This window comes from Helianthus annuus, chromosome 2 (assembly GCF_002127325.2).
Source record: "Helianthus annuus cultivar XRQ/B chromosome 2, HanXRQr2.0-SUNRISE, whole genome shotgun sequence".
In the NCBI taxonomy this organism is placed as follows: Eukaryota; Viridiplantae; Streptophyta; class Magnoliopsida; order Asterales; family Asteraceae; genus Helianthus; species Helianthus annuus.
Window position 1 is genome coordinate 157,302,984 of NC_035434.2, and position 18,045 is coordinate 157,321,028.

The 18,045-nt window shown below is 41.0% G+C and overlaps 1 protein-coding gene across 1 annotated transcript; it reads left to right on the top strand.

Moving 5' to 3' along the window:
• The first annotated feature begins 3,604 nt into the window (after positions 1–3,604).
• Positions 3,605–6,070, top strand: LOC110898951. The gene is made up of 2 exons (XM_022145808.1): positions 3,605–3,799; positions 3,881–6,070. Exons 1-2 carry the CDS (start codon positions 3,605–3,607, stop codon positions 6,068–6,070), a joined length of 2,385 nt encoding a protein of 794 aa, XP_022001500.1.
• Positions 6,071–18,045: the final 11,975 nt, after the last annotated feature.

Genomic DNA, 18,045 nt, shown 5'->3' on the forward strand with positions numbered 1-18,045 from the left:
TATATTATATGATTATTATAACTTTCTCCACCATCACTTCTAAGGATATGGATTCTTCCAGAAATAGATATTGCGCTCGTCGTACTTCCAAACGAGTCGATCTCCCACCTGTCGCATCCGTTCACTATTTTATAAGATTTCTTCACCAAATGTCCTAAGCTCTTGTACGTTTTCTGCACTCATTGGGGGTGCAGGTTCTAGGACTGGGTTTGAAATCTGGGGTGCGGGTTCCTGGTAGGGGGTGTAGGGGCCTGGTATGGGTAAGGATTTTCTAGAATCTCCCTAATGAATACGTCATTATCGTAATACGTCATTATCGTAATAGGGATCTAGAGGATCTATCTCCATCGGTTGGTCAGGAATTGGTGGTTGTGGTTAGGGTTGGGGTGCTAACATTTGCTCCAAGTTTGGGTCAACTGCAGTGGTTGCTAAAATGTGAATATTGGCTATACCCCTATTAAGCATATCCTGGGCATAAGCATCGGTTTCTCTTTTAGCTGCGGCTAGTGCTCTCTGGTCTTGTAACTTTTTCATACGCTTTCTACGCTCGTGTGCTCCCCTACTGAACCATCCCCTCTTTTTCTGAGGAAATGGCTCTTCAGATTGAGCCTTAAATACGAATATTCCTTCTTCCGTATCAGCAGAGTACCCTGAGAGGGCAGGCTGAGAAGAGGCACCTTCGCTTCTAGGCGAACCAGACAATTGACGGTACGCGTCAGATGGTCCTTGGTCGCTCATACTGTAAACTAACAAATAGTCAAATAACACATAACAAGAAAATACAATTATGCACGTATTTCCGTAATTTATTTCCTAACACTTTGAATTTTGGTATTAGCAGAACACTTCTGTGGCTAAATCAGTGGCTTAGCTTTGATATCACCTTCTGTCGCAACCCCCGTCCCCCTATACAAAGACAGGAACGGGCGGCCGCGACCAGTTTCGGTGGTATCCTGTATTTGTCTAATTTGGCAGCGGAATTTACATCAGGACCGTAGTTAGGAAATATTTTATCAGAGTAAAATACCACACTTTCATAATATTAAACACATGATAAAACCCAAGTTTTCAGTACACACTTTTTCATAGGAATAAATCCTATTTTTATTTAATAAAAACACCTATACATTTTAGGTAACTTTATTGCCACTTTTCCAAGCCTTCAGTGCTGTTCAGCTGGCTTCTATTTGGCTTTCCTATTTTGTTACCTGAAACACGTTTAAAAATATTTTGTCAGTGGGAAATACTGGTGAGTGAATCCCAGTTCAATCAAGTTTCGATAAAAACCATTGTACAGTATTGAGGGTGATTCCACAATTACATTTGTTTCCAAGTCATATCAATTAACACCCACGGTACTGTCGTTCCGACTTATGGTCATGTTACTCCTCGCGAGGTGATAAGCTCTAAAATATACATATTTTTGTATAATATTTCCTACACTTTTGAGTAACTTTAGAGTAAATTTTTATTAAATTTCACTCCTATTTGTTTCATAATAGAATTTTTAGAGGTTTAAAGAAAAGTGTGGTAGAATTCTAATGAAAACAAAGTCATAATTGTGCTTTAGTGAATTGTTGAATGCTATTAATTTCATGATAAGAAATTTATTTGATATTTGTTTATATGCATCGTAGGTGATCAAAAAAAATTTGAAGGAATCATAAATGCAAAACGATGAATGTAGCTGCTCTTTATTGTGAGGCTTTATTATACACACAAAATACCAAGTTTGCCCTTAATGAAATATTATAATTACACAATGATGCCATCAATGGAGCATGATGGGCCAGAATCGAGAAACTTAGGGATTTGAGTCCAAGTTAAATTGTTATGGCTGAACTTGTATATACACATCGCAAAAAGGAAAAAAACCCTACGGCTAAACGAATTATATAGAGGGGGATCTTGGCGGCAATTAGGAACAGACAACATACGGCAGAAGACATCAGAGGCACAAAAGGAGAGCAGGACAGTTGACGGCAGAAGGCACGCAAGAAAGAAAAAAGAAAAAGCTAGGAGGTCAAAGATTAAAGCTAGAGACGCTACGGGTTCGATTTTACACGCATATTTTTATAGCTTCTTCATAGCTTTCATGTTGAACCTAGTTTTGATAAATTGTGTGAACATGTTTTTTGTTATGTTGAACTTAGAATCTATGCTTGTTTCGTTTTTGAACATGAGTAGCTAAACTTTTATGCTACCTAGGTCGTATTGATGAATATTTTGTGACTTATAACTTTCGGTTTTGGATAATATAATTTTTGGTTTAATGTTTTGGTAAAATATCTTTGTGTTGTTGATGATAATGCGTATGAATGCTTATAGTAATCGGTTTACTTGATTGTTGCTTTGCGTTTTCTCTACATTTGTTACTTTGGTAGTTTCAGATCTAGGGTTACACGTGATTTTCCATAGACTTTGTGTTAGTGGTATAATCTAGAGGTTTCTTGTCTTAGATAACCCTATAAGCAACCTTGTGAGTCTTTGAAATTAGTGTTTTGCCACTCTTGAGACCGGAAGGAGATAGAGTGTCAATTTGTCTAGTTCTTGGGTTTTGGGTAAAGGTGAGACCGGGAGGTGAACCTAGCTTGATTTCCTTAGTTCCTAGCAAATTTGAGTTGTTATCATCAACCCTAGATTACCCCTTCATACTTTAGGGTGTGTTGTGATTAGCGAGACCGGGAGGTGAGCGAGTCATTTGGGTACCTTAGCATTCCCTAGTGAAGTGAGACCGGGAGGTGATCTGATCTAGTAACCGGTGATTTACACGTCCACTTTAGGATTGTCCGAGAGGTGTTAGTGAGACCGGGAGGTGATCTAGCAGTTTATAGGATTTTCTTGAGTTAGTCGTATTTTTAGGAACCCGGTAGCCATTCCATTATCCAATTCCGAGAGTTGTAAGTTACGGGTAGGATTCTAGACCTAGGTAGCTGTTTTTCTCCTAGCATTTGAGTTTTCCTTCAGTTTCCTAAGTTTTCTGCTTTCTTTTTGTCTGAGTTTATTTATTTGCTTATTTAGTATTTAGTTAAAACCAATCTTTCAAACAAACAAATTATTAGGCTAGGGCTCGATAGAGGTTTAGTATCAAGAGTCGCTAGATTGTGTCCACGGTTCGATACTCGGACTTACTTGTTTTACTACTTACGACCGGTACACTTGCCGGTAGTGTGTGGTTTACGGGTTTTTCCAATTTTTAAAACTTGTTGAATTTAATTAATATATATTTCACACATCAAGTTTTTGGTGCCGTTGCCGGGGACACAGTGCGCTTTTGAGGACGACCCGAGTCGGGGATTTAGCCATTTTACTGCTTTCTTAGATTAGTTGTTTGTTTTATTTCTTAGTTAAAAAAATAAAAAAATAATAAAAAGCAAAAAAAAAATAGTTGTTTGCTTTCTTAGGATACTTGCTAGTTCTGTGTGCCTACTTGTTTAGCTAGCTTGTTTGTGATTCGTACCATTTTATACTTGCTTTTCAGTGTATGCACACACGTTCCTCGGGACCACCTGATAATTCACCATTCTCTGAACCCGAACGCGAGTTCCATCGTCGTCTACGCCAGCCACAGGTACTTCGTTCTGATCTTGTCTTTTCTGTAGTTATGGCTGATCGTAGGACCGTTGCTGATCACATTAGTGTTGCTCCCACCACTGTTCGCTCGAGCATCACACTTCCTGCTGTAGAGGCGAACAACTGGACCATCCCACCCACCTTGATCAACATCATTACCCATTCGGTCCAGTTCCATGGTTTACGAGATGAGGACCCACATGCTCATCTGACTAGATTCGGTAGGGTCTGTAGTACTTTCCGCCTTACGGGCGTTACTGAGGAGGCCATTCACCTTCGTTAGTTTCCATTCTCACTCACTGATCAGGCTGCTATCTGGTTGGACTCCCTCCCACAGGGAGCAATCACCACTTGGAATGATCTTCAATCTAAATTCTTACAGAAATACTTCCCACCTGCAAAAACCGCTCGTCTTAGAAATCTCATCTATGCATTCACTGAGCAGCCAGGGGAGTCTTTCTACGAGACTTGGGATAGGTTTAAGGCGCTGCTGAACAAGTGCCCTCACCATGGGCTTGAGGAGTGGAGAGTCGTGGAGAAATTCTATAATGGAGTTTCTGAAGCGACTAAGAGACTGCTTGACTCCACAGCAGGAGGCAACATGATGAAGACCAAGACTGCTGCTGAGTGTCTTGAGATGATGAAGGATCTAGCCACCAGTACTTATACCGAGCCAGGCTTCGAGGGCGTTACTGCTGCCTCTAGGGGTATTCATATGGTAGATTCTAGCGTAGCTTTAGCTGCCCAGGTTGAATCCTTGACAAAGATGGTCAAGGACATTCAGGTTAAGATTAGCTCTAAGTGTGAGGTGTGTAGAGGTGGGCATGAGACGGTAGATTGCCCGGTAGGATCTGAGGAGGAGTTGAGTTTTGTCCAGAACCAGGGACGAGGCCAGGGTTACAACTCTGGATGGCAGTCACGCCAAACCTCGAACTGGCAGGGCAGGAATCCCCCTGGATTCCAGCCTCGCCAGAGTCTGTTTCAGACCCTTGCTGATGGACAGAACAGTGGAGAGTCTAAATCTGAGCTGAGCGAGTTTTTGAAGAGGAATGAGGAGAGTCAGAGTAGGGCGAATAAACTCCTAGAGTCGATAGTGATGCAGGGTGAGGCTAGACATCAGGAGCAGGTCAAGAAAAATCAAGAGTTTGAGCTCATGTTTAGGAATCAGGGGTCCACCATAAAGAGTTTAGAGAGGACCGTAGGAGAGATTGCCAACAGGATGACTGAGAGGCCAGTAGGTACATTCCCTAGTAGCACCCAGACTAACCCAAACGCTACTGCAAAGGCAGTGACTACTAGGAGTGGTAGAGGGGTAGAAGTAGAGAAGCCGGTCGATGAGGTCGAGGAACCGGTTGATGAGGAGATTGAGATGGAGACTCCTGCTGGCGATGTGCACCCTAGGCTGCGCCCAGCAAGTACAACACAATCCAGCAAGTCTTCGGGAGAGAAGAAGAAGGAGAAGGAGCCACTTAGAGTCTATAAACCCACAGCTCCTTACCCTGGTAGGCTTTTAGCTAAGAGCAATTCTGAGCAGTATTCACGGTTCTTGGAGATGCTGAAAAAACTCCATGTGAACCTTCCTTTCATTGAGGCTCTATCTAAAATGCCTAAGTACGCCAAGTTCCTAAAGGATCTTCTCACAAACAAGAAGAAACTAGAGGAGTTGTCTAGTGTCACTCTTAGTGAGGAGTGTTCTGCAGTCGTGCAGAACAAGCTTCCTAAGAAGATGACTGATCCAGGGAGTTTCACCATTCCGTGTCTGATCGGAGATCTTACTGTCAGCCATGCGCTGGCCGACCTAGGAGCTAGCATTAACCTCATGCCTTACTCCATTTTCGCTAAGCTCAATCTAGGCGAGCCATCTCCTACGCGCATGAGTCTTCAGCTCGCAGATCGATCTGTGAAGTTTCCAAGTGGTATCATAGTGAATATGCTTGTCAAGGTTGACAAGTTCGTTTTTCCGGTGGATTTTGTCATTCTTGATATGGACGAGGATTCTAGAGTCCCGCTCATTTTAGGATGTCCATTCCTTGCCACTGCCCGAGCCGTTATTGATGTTCTTGATGGTAAGCTCACTCTCCGCGTCGACGATGATGCGGTCACCTTTGACATCCAGCATTCGATGAAGCATACGCCGCAGCATGACGACACTCTTTACTTTATAGACACTCTTATGTCACATGTGGGTAGCTTTCTTGGTGAGGTTTGCGGTAGAGAGTCTATAGAGACCCAAATGTTAGGGGTAGATGTCGAGGGCATTGAGTTGACCGAGTTCGACCTAGAGCAGGATTCACCATTACCATCCAGCGAGCCATCCATAGGATCCGAATGTTCTAAGGTTTCTGAGGTGTTTGAAGTGTTAGAGAGAAAGACTCCTGAGGAGAAACCATCAAGGGAGATACCCCCGCCTCTAGAGCTGAAGGAACTGCCATCTCAGTTGGAGTATGCATTCCTTAGCGAGGGATCTCAGTTGCCGTCATTATTTCATCGAGTTTGACGGAGGAGGAGAAGGAGAGACTGATGGTTGTTTTGAGGGCGCACAGGCATGCTATTTCCTGGAAGTTAGTAGATATCAAGGGTATTAACCCTTCCTTTTGCACCCACAAAATTCTTATGGAGGAGGAGTATAGACCGGTGGTACAGCCGCAGAGGAGGCTGAATCCCAATATGCAAGATGTGGTGAAGAAGGAGGTGTTGAAGCTGCTCGACGCCGGCCTGATTTACCTGATCTCTGATTCTGCATGGGTTAGCCCTGTCCAGGTAGTTCCCAAGAAGGGGGTATGACTGTGGTGGTGAACGAGAAGAATGAACTGATACCCACCAGGACAGTCACCGGATGGAGAGTCTGCATTGACTACCGCAGACTCAATGATGCCACCCGCAAGGATCACTTTCCCTTGCCGTTTATTGATCAGATGCTTGAGCGACTGTCGGGGCAGCAATTCTATTGCTTCCTTGACGGGTTTTCCGGTTATTTCCAGATTCCCATCGCACCGGAGGATCAGGAGAAAACCACCTTTACATACCCCTATGGCACCTTTGCGTACCGACGCATGCCGTTTGGACTATGTAATGCTCCGGCTACTTTTCAGTGCTGTATGGTGGCCATCTTTCACGAGCTTATCGAGGACTCCATGGAGGTTTTCATGGACGACTTTTCTGTTTTTGGGAGTTCCTTCGATTCGTGTCTGCGTAATCTAGATCGAGTGCTAGCTCGTTGTGAGGAGACGAACCTGATGCTTAATTGGGAGAAGTGTCATTTTATGGTTCGTGAGGGGATTGTGTTAGGTCACAAGATTTCACACGCGGGGCTTGAGGTGGATCAGGCCAAGATTGATACGATTTCTAAACTCCCACCGCCTACTTCTGTGAAATCTATTAGGAGCTTCTTAGGTCACGCAGGATTCTATCGCCGCTTTATTCGTGACTTCTCTAAGATAGCTAGACCCATGACCCAATTGTTGGAGAAGGACAGGCCATTTGTTTTTGATGCCGAATGCACTAGGGCCTTTGAGTTGTTGAAGGAGAGGCTTGTTACTGCTCCCATCCTTGTGGCTCCCGATTGGAGCCTTCCGTTTGAAGTCATGTGTGACGCTAGTGATTCTGCTGTTGGAGCCGTCTTAGGGCAGCGTAGGGAGAAGCATTTTCATCCCATCTATTATGCTAGCAAGACCCTAAACGATGCTCAGGAGAATTACACCACGACTGAGAAGGAGTTGTTAGCAGTCGTGTTCGTATGTGACAAGTTTCGGTCCTACTTAGTGCTTTCTAAGACCATTATTTTTACCGATCACGCTGCACTTAGGTACTTGTTCGCGAAGAAGGACGCGAAACCCAGGTTGATTAGGTGGATTCTCTTGCTCCAGGAGTTCGACATAGAGATTAGGGATAAGAAGGGAGCAGAGAACGTGGCTGCTGACCACCTATCTAGGCTTGAGAATTCAGAGAGTGAGCCGTCTAGCGGGGGGACAATAGGCGATTCCTTCCCCCATGAGATGTTGATGTATGTGAGGGCCCAGGAGGAGGGCTATCCCTGGTTCGCAGATTTTGCGAACTACCTGTCCACAGGAGAGCTTCCACACGAGATACCATACCAGCAGAAGAAGAAATTCTTTGCCGACCTTAAATTCTACATATGGGAGGATCCTTATTTGTTTAGGATAGGTGCGGATCAGATGGTTAGGAGGTGTGTGACTACACCCGAGACTCGTAGTATTCTTGAGCATTGTCATTTGGGGCCCGCTGGTGGCCACTTTGGGGGAGCGTATACCGCTAAGCGAGTGTTTGATTCGGGGTTTTATTGGCCCACCATCTTTAGGGACGCCCACGAGTTTGTTCGTAGTTGTGATGCTTGCCAGAGAGCCGGCAACATCTCATCCCGGAATGAGATGCCCCAAAACCCCATCCAGGTGGTTGAGATTTTTGATATCTGGGGCATCGATTTCGTGGGACCCTTCCCCATGTCACGTGGGAGTCGTTACATCCTTGTAGCTATCGATTATGTGTCTAAGTGGGTAGAGGCGAAAGCTTTGGCCACTAATAGTGCTAGGGTTGTAGTGAAGTTTCTAAGAAAGTTGTTTGCTAGGTTCGGCACTCCTAAGGCCATCATTAGTGATCGTGGCACCCATTTCTGTAACTCGCAGATGGAGAAGGTGTTGAAACGCTATGGGGTCACCCATCGGCTCTCGACTGCCTATCACCCTCAGACGAGTGGACAGGTGGAGAATGCCAATCGTGGCATTAAGCTTATCCTGGAGAAGACTGTCGGACAGAGTCGCATTGATTGGGCCGACAATTTAGATGACGCACTCTGGGCTTTCCGCACTGCATATAAGACACCTATTGGGACCACACCCTTTAGGATGATTTATGGGAAAGCATGTCATTTGCCGGTTAAGTTGGAGCACCGGGCGTATTGGGCCTTGCGAAAGGTAAATCTTGATATGGACGTCGCAGGTAAGAAACGGTTTCTCCAGATACATGAGTTGGAGGAGTTACGTGACGAAGCGTATGAGAAATCATGGGCTTACAAAGAGAAGACAAAGCAATTACACGATCGCCACTTGAAAAAGGTGAAAGAGTTTAAGTGTGGGGATCGTGTCTTGCTTTATAATTCGCGATTGAGGTTATTCCCGGGTAAGTTAAAATCCCGATGGTCCGGTCCGTTTGTGATTAGAGAGGTATTCCCGTATGGGACGGTAGAGATCGAGGCGGACGATGGACGTGCTTGGAAGGTGAACGGTCACCGTCTTAAGCACTACTTTGGAGGGACGTTAGATCATCGAGAGGACGAAACGATTTATCTCGATCCATCCGAGGGAGCTGACGAGACACAGGGGATGACAGTTTGATTCCCCAAAGGTTAGCACGTGAGGTGTAGGTATATTTGTTGTAGAGTTTTGTATATATATATATATTCATTTCATTATTGAGTCAGTCTTGAGTCAGTTTTTGTTTAGAGTCAATATTATGCTTGGGTTTGCTTTGTTTTGTTTGTGCAGGTTTGGAGGATACCGTCCGTACTCAATCTCCATTCGGACGGCGATTTCGAGCTTATACTATATTGTAAAGGGCAGCCCCAGTATATTGGTTTTGGATACGATTGCGACGGAAATGCTATACAATCGTGTACGGGTTCGGATTGATGACACGCGCAGCTGGCACTGATTTTTATCCTAACCAGCTAAGTCCTTTCCAACTCGTTATCTTTTTATTTTTGTATATTATATTAGGTTTTATTTCTTATTTATTTTTAGTTGTCTTTCATCCTACATTGGGGACAATGTAATTTTAAGTGTGGGGATGGGAGACTACGTCTTTTTAGCTAGATTTGAGTCGAAAAAAAATCCAAAAAAAAAATGAAAAATCCAAAAAAAAAAAAATTCAAAATTTTTTTTTTTTAAAAAATCGAAAAAAAAGAGTGAGTTTGTTGCGAGTCCCGATCCTTTAGCGCATAGAAAACAAAAACCTTTTCAAAACGTCGGTCAAAAGCGGTTTAATTGTCGAATTTACGAGTCGAGAGCGCATGTTTCTTTAAGTTGCGGGATAGTAGGTTGACTGAATTGGTTTTTGGGAGTAAAAGGTTTTGGGATGCCTAGGATAGTGGATGGAGCCGGAGAGTTAATTAGTTGTGCATTGTCAATATCGGTAGCCTTTATATTCCACATGATAGTGAGATTTGAGCCTTTATATGTTTCATATATATATATGATCACTATTTTCGTTTCATGTGTGTTTACCGACTTGTTGCATCACTTTAGAACTTGTGCGTTTTGATACAGTTTGAGACCTTCGGTTAGTATTTGGCATGGATGTGATAGAGGCATTAGGATCACCCTATTTGTGTAGCCTATGTGTTTGACCCGTTTCGCCATTACCTTTAGACACCACTTTGAGCCTGAAACCATTCGTTTGTTACCCATTGTTAATTTGATAGCCGGATCATGTTATGTTATTGTTATCTTTATCTTGAAAATGAAAAAGAAAAAACAAAACGAGAAAAAGAAAAAAAAAAGAAAGAAGAAGAAACAGAAAAAAAAAAGAATAAAGTTGTGGGTCAAAATGACCATTATGTTAGTATTTGTTTCGTGCTTATCCGGTTTATCATGTGATTATGTGTTTAGCCACTTATTCCTAAAAAAAAAAAAAAAAAAAAAAAAAAAAAAAAAAAAAAAAAAACCCTACCTTTAGCCCTTACCTACCCAATAAAGCCCTCTTGATCCGTGTTAAATTCTAACATTTAGGTGGAGATCTGATTGACGTACAAGCTTATGATAGTATGTTGCATAGTTCGGTCTTGAGAGTTCACTTGAAATTTCATATATATATTAGCCGAGAGATGAGTGACATTGTGAGTGGTATTGACATTGCATAGTTGATTGATTGAAGGTAAGAAAAACTTGATTAGGTAGGCCCGTTTTCATTTAAATATTATGATTTGTCAGCATTTTGAACGTTGTAAGCCTTGCGAAACCGATGTGTTTGATGATTTCGTAGTTCGCGTTATAATTTGTTTGAGACTTGCGTTATTGTTAAGTGTTTAAGTTGGACATGGTGCTTGGGATTTTGCTTAGGGACAAGCAAAAGGTAAAGTGTAGGGATATTTGATAAGCTCTAAAATATACACATTTTTGTATAATATTTCCTACACTTTTGAGTAACTTTAGAGTAAATTTTTATTAAATTTCACTCCTATTTGTTTCATAATAGAATTTTTAGAGGTTTAAAGAAAAGTGTGGTAGAATTCTAATGAAAACAAAGTCATAATTGTGCTTTAGTGAATTGTTGAATGCTATTAATTTCATGATAAGAAATTTATTTGATATTTGTTTATATGCATCGTAGGTGATCAAAAAAAATTTGAAGGAATCATAAATGCAAAACGATGAATGTAGCTGCTCTTTATTGTGAGGCTTTATTATACACACAAAATACCAAGTTTGCCCTTAATGAAATATTATAATTACACAATGATGCCATCAATGGAGCATGATGGGCCAGAATCGAGAAACTTAGGGATTTGAGTCAGAGTTAAATTGTTATGGCTGAACTTGTATATACACATCGCAAAAAGGAAAAAAAACCCTACGGCTAAACGAATTATATAGAGGGGGATCTTGGCGGCAATTAGGAACAGACAACATACGGCAGAAGACATCAGAGGCACAAAAGGAGAGCAGGACAGTTGACGGCAGAAGGCACGCAAGAAAGAAAAAAGAAAAAGCTAGGAGGTCAAAGATTAAAGCTAGAGACGCTACGGGTTCGATTTTACACGTATATTTTTATAGTTTCTTCATAGCTTTCATGTTGAACCTAGTTTTGATAAATTGTTTGGACATGTTTTTTGTTATGTTGAACTTAGAATCTATGCTTGTTTCGTTTTTGAACATGAGTAGCTAAACTTTTATGCTACCTAGGTCGTATTGATGAATATTTTGTGACTTATAACTTTCGGTTTTGGATAATATAATTTTTGGTTTAATGTTTTGGTAAAATATCTTTGTGTTGTTGATGATAATGCGTATGAATGCTTATAGTAATCGGTTTACTTGATTGTTGCTTTGCGTTTTCTCTACATTTGTTACTTTGGTAGTTTCAGATCTAGGGTTACACGTGATTTTCTATAGACTTTGTATTAGTGGTATAATCTAGAGGTTTCTTGTCTTAGATAACCCTATAAGCAACCTTGTGAGTCTTTGAAATTAGTGTTTTGCCACTCTTGAGACCGGGAGGAGATAGAGTGTCAATTTGTCTAGTTCTTGGGTTTTTGGTAATGTCACACCCCGACCACGTAGGACAACAAACCGTGGCGGAAACGTCGGGGAGTGTTGTAACAGAAGATATCGTTTCACAACCATGGATACAAAAAGTGCTTCGTTTTATTGATATAATTAAACATTACATAGTTTTAATACATAGAACAACAAGTTTCATATCGACTATCATAGTTTTAAAGTCACTAAGGCCTCGTCCAGATCCTATGTGACGCATGCATCCTAGAAAATCACATCATTCAACCACACCTGAAACATATGTAAAAACTTAGTCAACAAAGAAATGCTGGCGAGTACATAGGTTTTATAGGAGTGTCGAATTCATGGCTAGTTTAAGTGTTGCAATACTTTATTAAAAACTTTGTTTTGAAAAGAGTATAATATTGCAACTTAATTAACCAACTCAAATCAAGCGGGTTATAGTTTATAAAACCTCGTAGCCATGATTCTTAACCCAAAAACATTTGCTTTAGAAACCAACTTGTAAAACATCTTGTAAAAACTCGTTAAAAACTCGTATAGTTTATATCTCTTAGAAAAACATCGTTGTGTGACATCGTATCAAAATCGTTTACCCAAGTGAACTAAATAACGCCACGATATGTAATATGATGAAAACACTTATATATAAGAAGTACCGACGGCGTATCTACCATGTTTTCACCACATTACCCCCGTCTCGTTATCTAAACACTTAACCAAAAACCAATCATTTATCGAAATCGTTTAACATCGTTTCCAAATCATTCTCAAATCGTTTACTCGTTCCCAAATCGTTTAAATCGTCATCGTTTTAATTGTGAAAACTTATATATGGTCGTCTCGTTAACAACATTCAAACCTTTGTGACTCGTCCATCGTTCAACTCGTTCTCGTATTAACAAACCACCAAAGGGTAAGTTAACAAACATCAGATTCAGTCGCTACCCACAACCCCCACACATAACCATGGGTGTAGTAAAGTAACGGGATTTGTCAGATCCTATGGTACCATAACCTAATAGTGGTCGGCTTGATCAATGCTAATGAATGTCATTCGTTATGTAACTACAACCAACAAGTTCGTTCACTTTATCGAAATCGTTCTTAGTTTAGTTAAAATCGTTTTAATCGTTTTTGAAATCATCGTTTAAACTTTGAAAACATTTCGTACATATGAATCACCCCAAAACATTTAAAAACAGTAAAATAGGGGAACTATGTACTCACATGTAGTGCAAAGTATCCTCGATCAAATAGAACTTCAACAAACTCGAGCAAACCAGAGAAATCAAGTAGCTCCTAGTAATCGAACCACTAGTCAAACAATAGACGCCTAAATCGGAAGATCGGACAGAATGAGGTCTTGTAAACCAAATGAGTGTTGGAACTCATGTGATATGGTTTAACAAAGCCTACATCCTAAATCGGAACCTAACCTAAGTGCTTTCGACCCATCGCGACCCATTAAGGTAGCTTACGCTACTTTAACGCGTCGTGCACGCAAAAGCGCGTTCGAGACGTCTAACTAGTCCTATGACAAGTATTATATGCCCATACATGTTTAATTATGTTACATAATTAGTTACGTGTCAAAAGTTTAGGTTACATATGCTTAATTACCAATTATGTATGAAAAGGGTATTTTGGTAATTTACCAAAGGCATATAACTACCTATCATGCGACTAATTAAACCTAAGTGACCATAAGGTATAACCTCGAAAGGTTATTCCCTATGCTACTATGGTCACTAAACATGTTTGGTCGGATCCTAATGATCGACCAAACGGGTCGTGTTCGAAAGTCTAAGCGGGTGTTTAGTCCGCTTGACTTACGACTCTACACAAGCACTAAACTAACAAGTGACGAGCTAAACATGTCGAAACATGTTTAGTTAAGTTAGAAAACAAGTTTTGATATCAAAACAAACGGTTTTGATATCCTAGAGTAGTTTGGTTATAAAATACGCGAGAAAACGCATTTTGGCCGAAACTACGACTCGTCACTGAGCCTAGATAACGTGGTAATCAGTAGGTATAGTCACTAGGGACTATAACCATCGTGATTACGCTCACGTTATGAAGTTCAAACGAACTTCGCGTTGACCATAAACTGGTCAAAGCAGAAAGTCAAACACAGTTTGACTTTAACGATAGAAATGAACGAAAAGAACGAAGGAATACTTACAAAAGGTCCCCGCAAGCTCTTGATCCGATTTACTCTCAGGTATGAAGCATAAACTTCAACTTAGAGAGCAAAAATCAGATTCAAGTGTGCTTTGGGAGTTAAATGGGTTTGGGTATTTATAGGAATTCAAGTACCGTTAAGATCGTTCGTCGAAAAATGTGCTTTGATCTAGACCTTACATGTGGGCACATGGTTTTAAAAACCATGGGAATACTTAAAACCATCAAATGGTATTGCAAAACAAGGATCAAAACCATCCATGTGTGGCACATTGTTTTGAAATACCATGGATGCCTAAAAAAATGGACCAAGTTCAATGTATCTACAAGAATTTTCAAAAATGGTCCATGCACTTGTAAAACTTGATTTTTTTTGGCACTTTTAAACCCCTTTAACCTCATTTCAAGGGTCTAAAATGATATTAAAGTATAGGGAACTTAAAATATGCTCAAAGACATCACGGATGTCGGTTCGTTTGGCCGTACGGTTGCGTTATTCGGTTAATTACGACGGAAGTCGTAACGAACGCAAAAACGATCCAAATTAAGCGACGAATAGAATTTTATCATGCCAATCACTAAAATAAAATATTTTAATGATTACATAAATTTTTGGATGTCAGGATATATTCAGGACGTAAGATATGCGCAAAAATGCAAACTTATGCACTTTTGACGCTTTTAGTCTCTATTGATCAATAAAGTTTATTTTAGCATACCGAACCCTTCAAAGCCTATTTCTAAGCTATGTAAAGGATATTTATGGTATATTTAACTTATGATCAAGTTCCGGAGTGTTCGTTACTTCAAAAATCGGTATAGTTTCGTAGTTTGACACAAATAGTCCCTGCGATCGAACAAAGTTGATTTTAACACACCAAACCATCCAGAACTTATTTCTAAGTTATGTGGAGGTTATTTAAGATATGTTAAGCCTATGTCACTATTCCGGAGTGTTTGTTGCATTAAACTGGTTATATTTACGCCTCAGTGCGCGTATAACCTTCCAGAAAACGATTTAAAGCTTGAAATTGGAATCGAATCGAATTGTAAAATCACCAAACACAAATACACACAAAATAATACCAAAACACATATAATAACACCAAAGCACATTGTTTTATTAATAATCAACATTGTTATACATCGTATATCGATTACATAGCACAGTTGTCACAGTCTCCCCTACTTCAGGAAATTTCGTCCCGAAATTTTAACTAGAGGAAGCTTGTGAAAACAAATGCGGATATTTGGTCATCATTTGGTCCTTATGTTCCCAAGTAAATTATGCGCCACGTTTGGACTCCCAACGAACTTTAACCAAATGAATCCGTTTGTTCTTCAACTGCTTGAAAGTACGGTCCACTATCTCCACGGGTTTCTCGACAAAGTGCATCGTTTCATCGATTTGGATCTCATCGAGAGGTATGTGAAGATCAGCGTCAGCTAAACACATTCGCAGATTGGACACGTGAAAAGTCGGATGAATATTTCCAAGCTCTGGAGGTAGCTCTAGTCGATAAGCAACCTTCCCAATTCTTTCCACAATCTTAAATGGTCCCACATATCGAGGTGCAAGTTTTCCTTTCTTTCCAAATCTCACGACTCCTTTCCAAGGTGAAACCTTGAGTAGGACACGGTCTCCGACTTGAAATTCCAAGGGCTTGCGTCGCATATCCGCATAACTCTTTTGACGGCTTCGAGCTGTCACAAGATTATCGCGGATTTTCTTGATTTTATCTGTTGTTTCCAGAACGAGCTCAGGTCCAGTAAGCTGAGCTTCACCGGTCTCGTTCCAACAGATAGGTGAATGACATTTTCGACCGTAGAGAGCTTCGAATGGTGCCATATTGATGCTAGCATGATAACTATTGTTGTAAGAGAACTCGATCATTGGCAGATGAGAATCCCAATTACCACCAAAGTCTATCACGCATGCTCTAAGCATATCCTCCAAAGTTTGAATTGTCCTCTCGGATTGTCCATCTGTTTGGGGATGATAAGCAGTGCTTAGATTTAGTTCGGTTCCCATAGCAGATTGCATGGTCTTCCAGAAATGAGATGAAAATCGAGCATCACGATCAGAAATGATATCCAAAGGAACACCATGTCGTGATATAATCTCATCAACATAAATCTTTGCAAGTTTATCAGCAGATAGATCCTCGCGAATCGGAAGAAAATGAGCTGACTTCGTTAATCGATCGATAACAACCCAAATAGCATCGTGACCTTTAGATGTACGCGGTAACTTAGTGATGAGATCCATCGCAAGGCTCTCCCACTTCCAAACCGGTATCTCTGGTTGTACAAGCAAACCAGAAGGTCGTTGATGTTCAGCCTTGACTTTAAGACAAGTTAGGCATTTCGCTACATACAAGGCAACATCTTTCTTCATACCAGGCCACCAGAACTTAGTACGAAGATCCTTGTACATCTTATCAGCACCAGGATCGATAGAATATCGAGACTTGTGAGATTCATCCATCACTAGGGCGCGAAGATCATCTTGTTTCGGGACCCACAAACGATCCTTGAAATAAAGCAAACCATCGCCTTTTGCTTCGAGTTTAAGCTCAAGCTGATGTGGCAATTCCATACCCATCAAATTTTGTGAGACACAAGATTGCTGAGCTTGAAGAACACGAGTTTGAAGATCAGATAGTGTTTGAACAGAATGAAGCTTGACTCGCTCTTTTCGACTAAGCGCATCGGCCACGACATTCGCCTTACCAGGATGGTAGCGAATCTCGCAATCGTAATCGTTCAAGAGTTCAACCCAACATCGTTGCCTCATGTTCAGCTCTTTCTGATTAAGAATATGCTGGAGACTTTTGTGGTCTGTGAAAACCACACACTTCGTGCCATAGAGGTAATGTCTCCAGATTTTAAGTGCGAAAACCACAGCTCCTAACTCAAGATCATGAGTCGTATAGTTCTTCTCGTGGATTTTCAACTGTCTAGATGCATATGCTATAACCTTACCTCGTTGCATGAGGACGCAACCAAGGCCTAAGTTGGATGCATCGCAATAGACAACGAAATCATCGCTTCCCTCGGGCAGAGATAGAACAGGAGCATTACATAACTTCTGGTTCAGCGTTTGGAACGCTTCTTCTTGTTTGGGTCCCCACTCAAGAGGCTTATTCTTCTGAGTCAAAGCAGTGAGTGGAACCGCAATCTTCGAGAAATTAGAAATGAATCGACGATAATAACCAGCAAGACCAAGAAAAGATCGAATCTCTGTAGGTGTCGTTGGCGTACTCCAATCCTTAATAGCAACAATCTTGGATGGATCCACATGAATACCCTGCTCGTTGACTATATGACCCAGAAACTGAACTTCTTTAAGCCAGAATTCACACTTGGAGAATTTAGCGAAAAGTTGTTCCTTCTTAAGGAGTTCCAACGTTAAGCGAAGGTGTTGCTCGTGATCAGCTCGAGTCTTCGAATAAATGAGAATATCATCGATGAACACGATAATGAACTTGTCTAAATAAGGTTTACAGACCCTATTCATTAAGTCCATAAAGATAGCTGGAGCATTCGTCAAGCCAAAAGGCATGACTGTGAACTCGTAATGCCCATATCTCGTGCAGAAAGCAGTTTTGGGAATATCTTCTTCGAAAACACGAAGTTGATGATACCCAGAACGCAGATCGATCTTAGAAAAACATGAATCACCTTGCAGCTGGTCAAAGAGATCATTAATTCGAGGTAGGGGATATCGATTCTTGATGGTAAGCTTATTAAGCTCACGATAATCGATACACATTCGAAAAGACCCATCTTTCTTTTTCACGAAGAGGACAGGAGCTCCCCAAGGTGAAAAGCTCGGACGAATGAATCCTTTATCAGATAACTCTTGAAGCTGTTTCGATAACTCTTGCATCTCTGATGGTGCAAGACGGTAAGGTGCTTTCGCAATTGGGTTAGCATTGGGTACAAGGTCGATATGAAACTCAACTTGATGAACTGGAGGCAAACCAGGCAGTTTATCAGGAAACACCTCTGGATAATCCCGAACAATCGG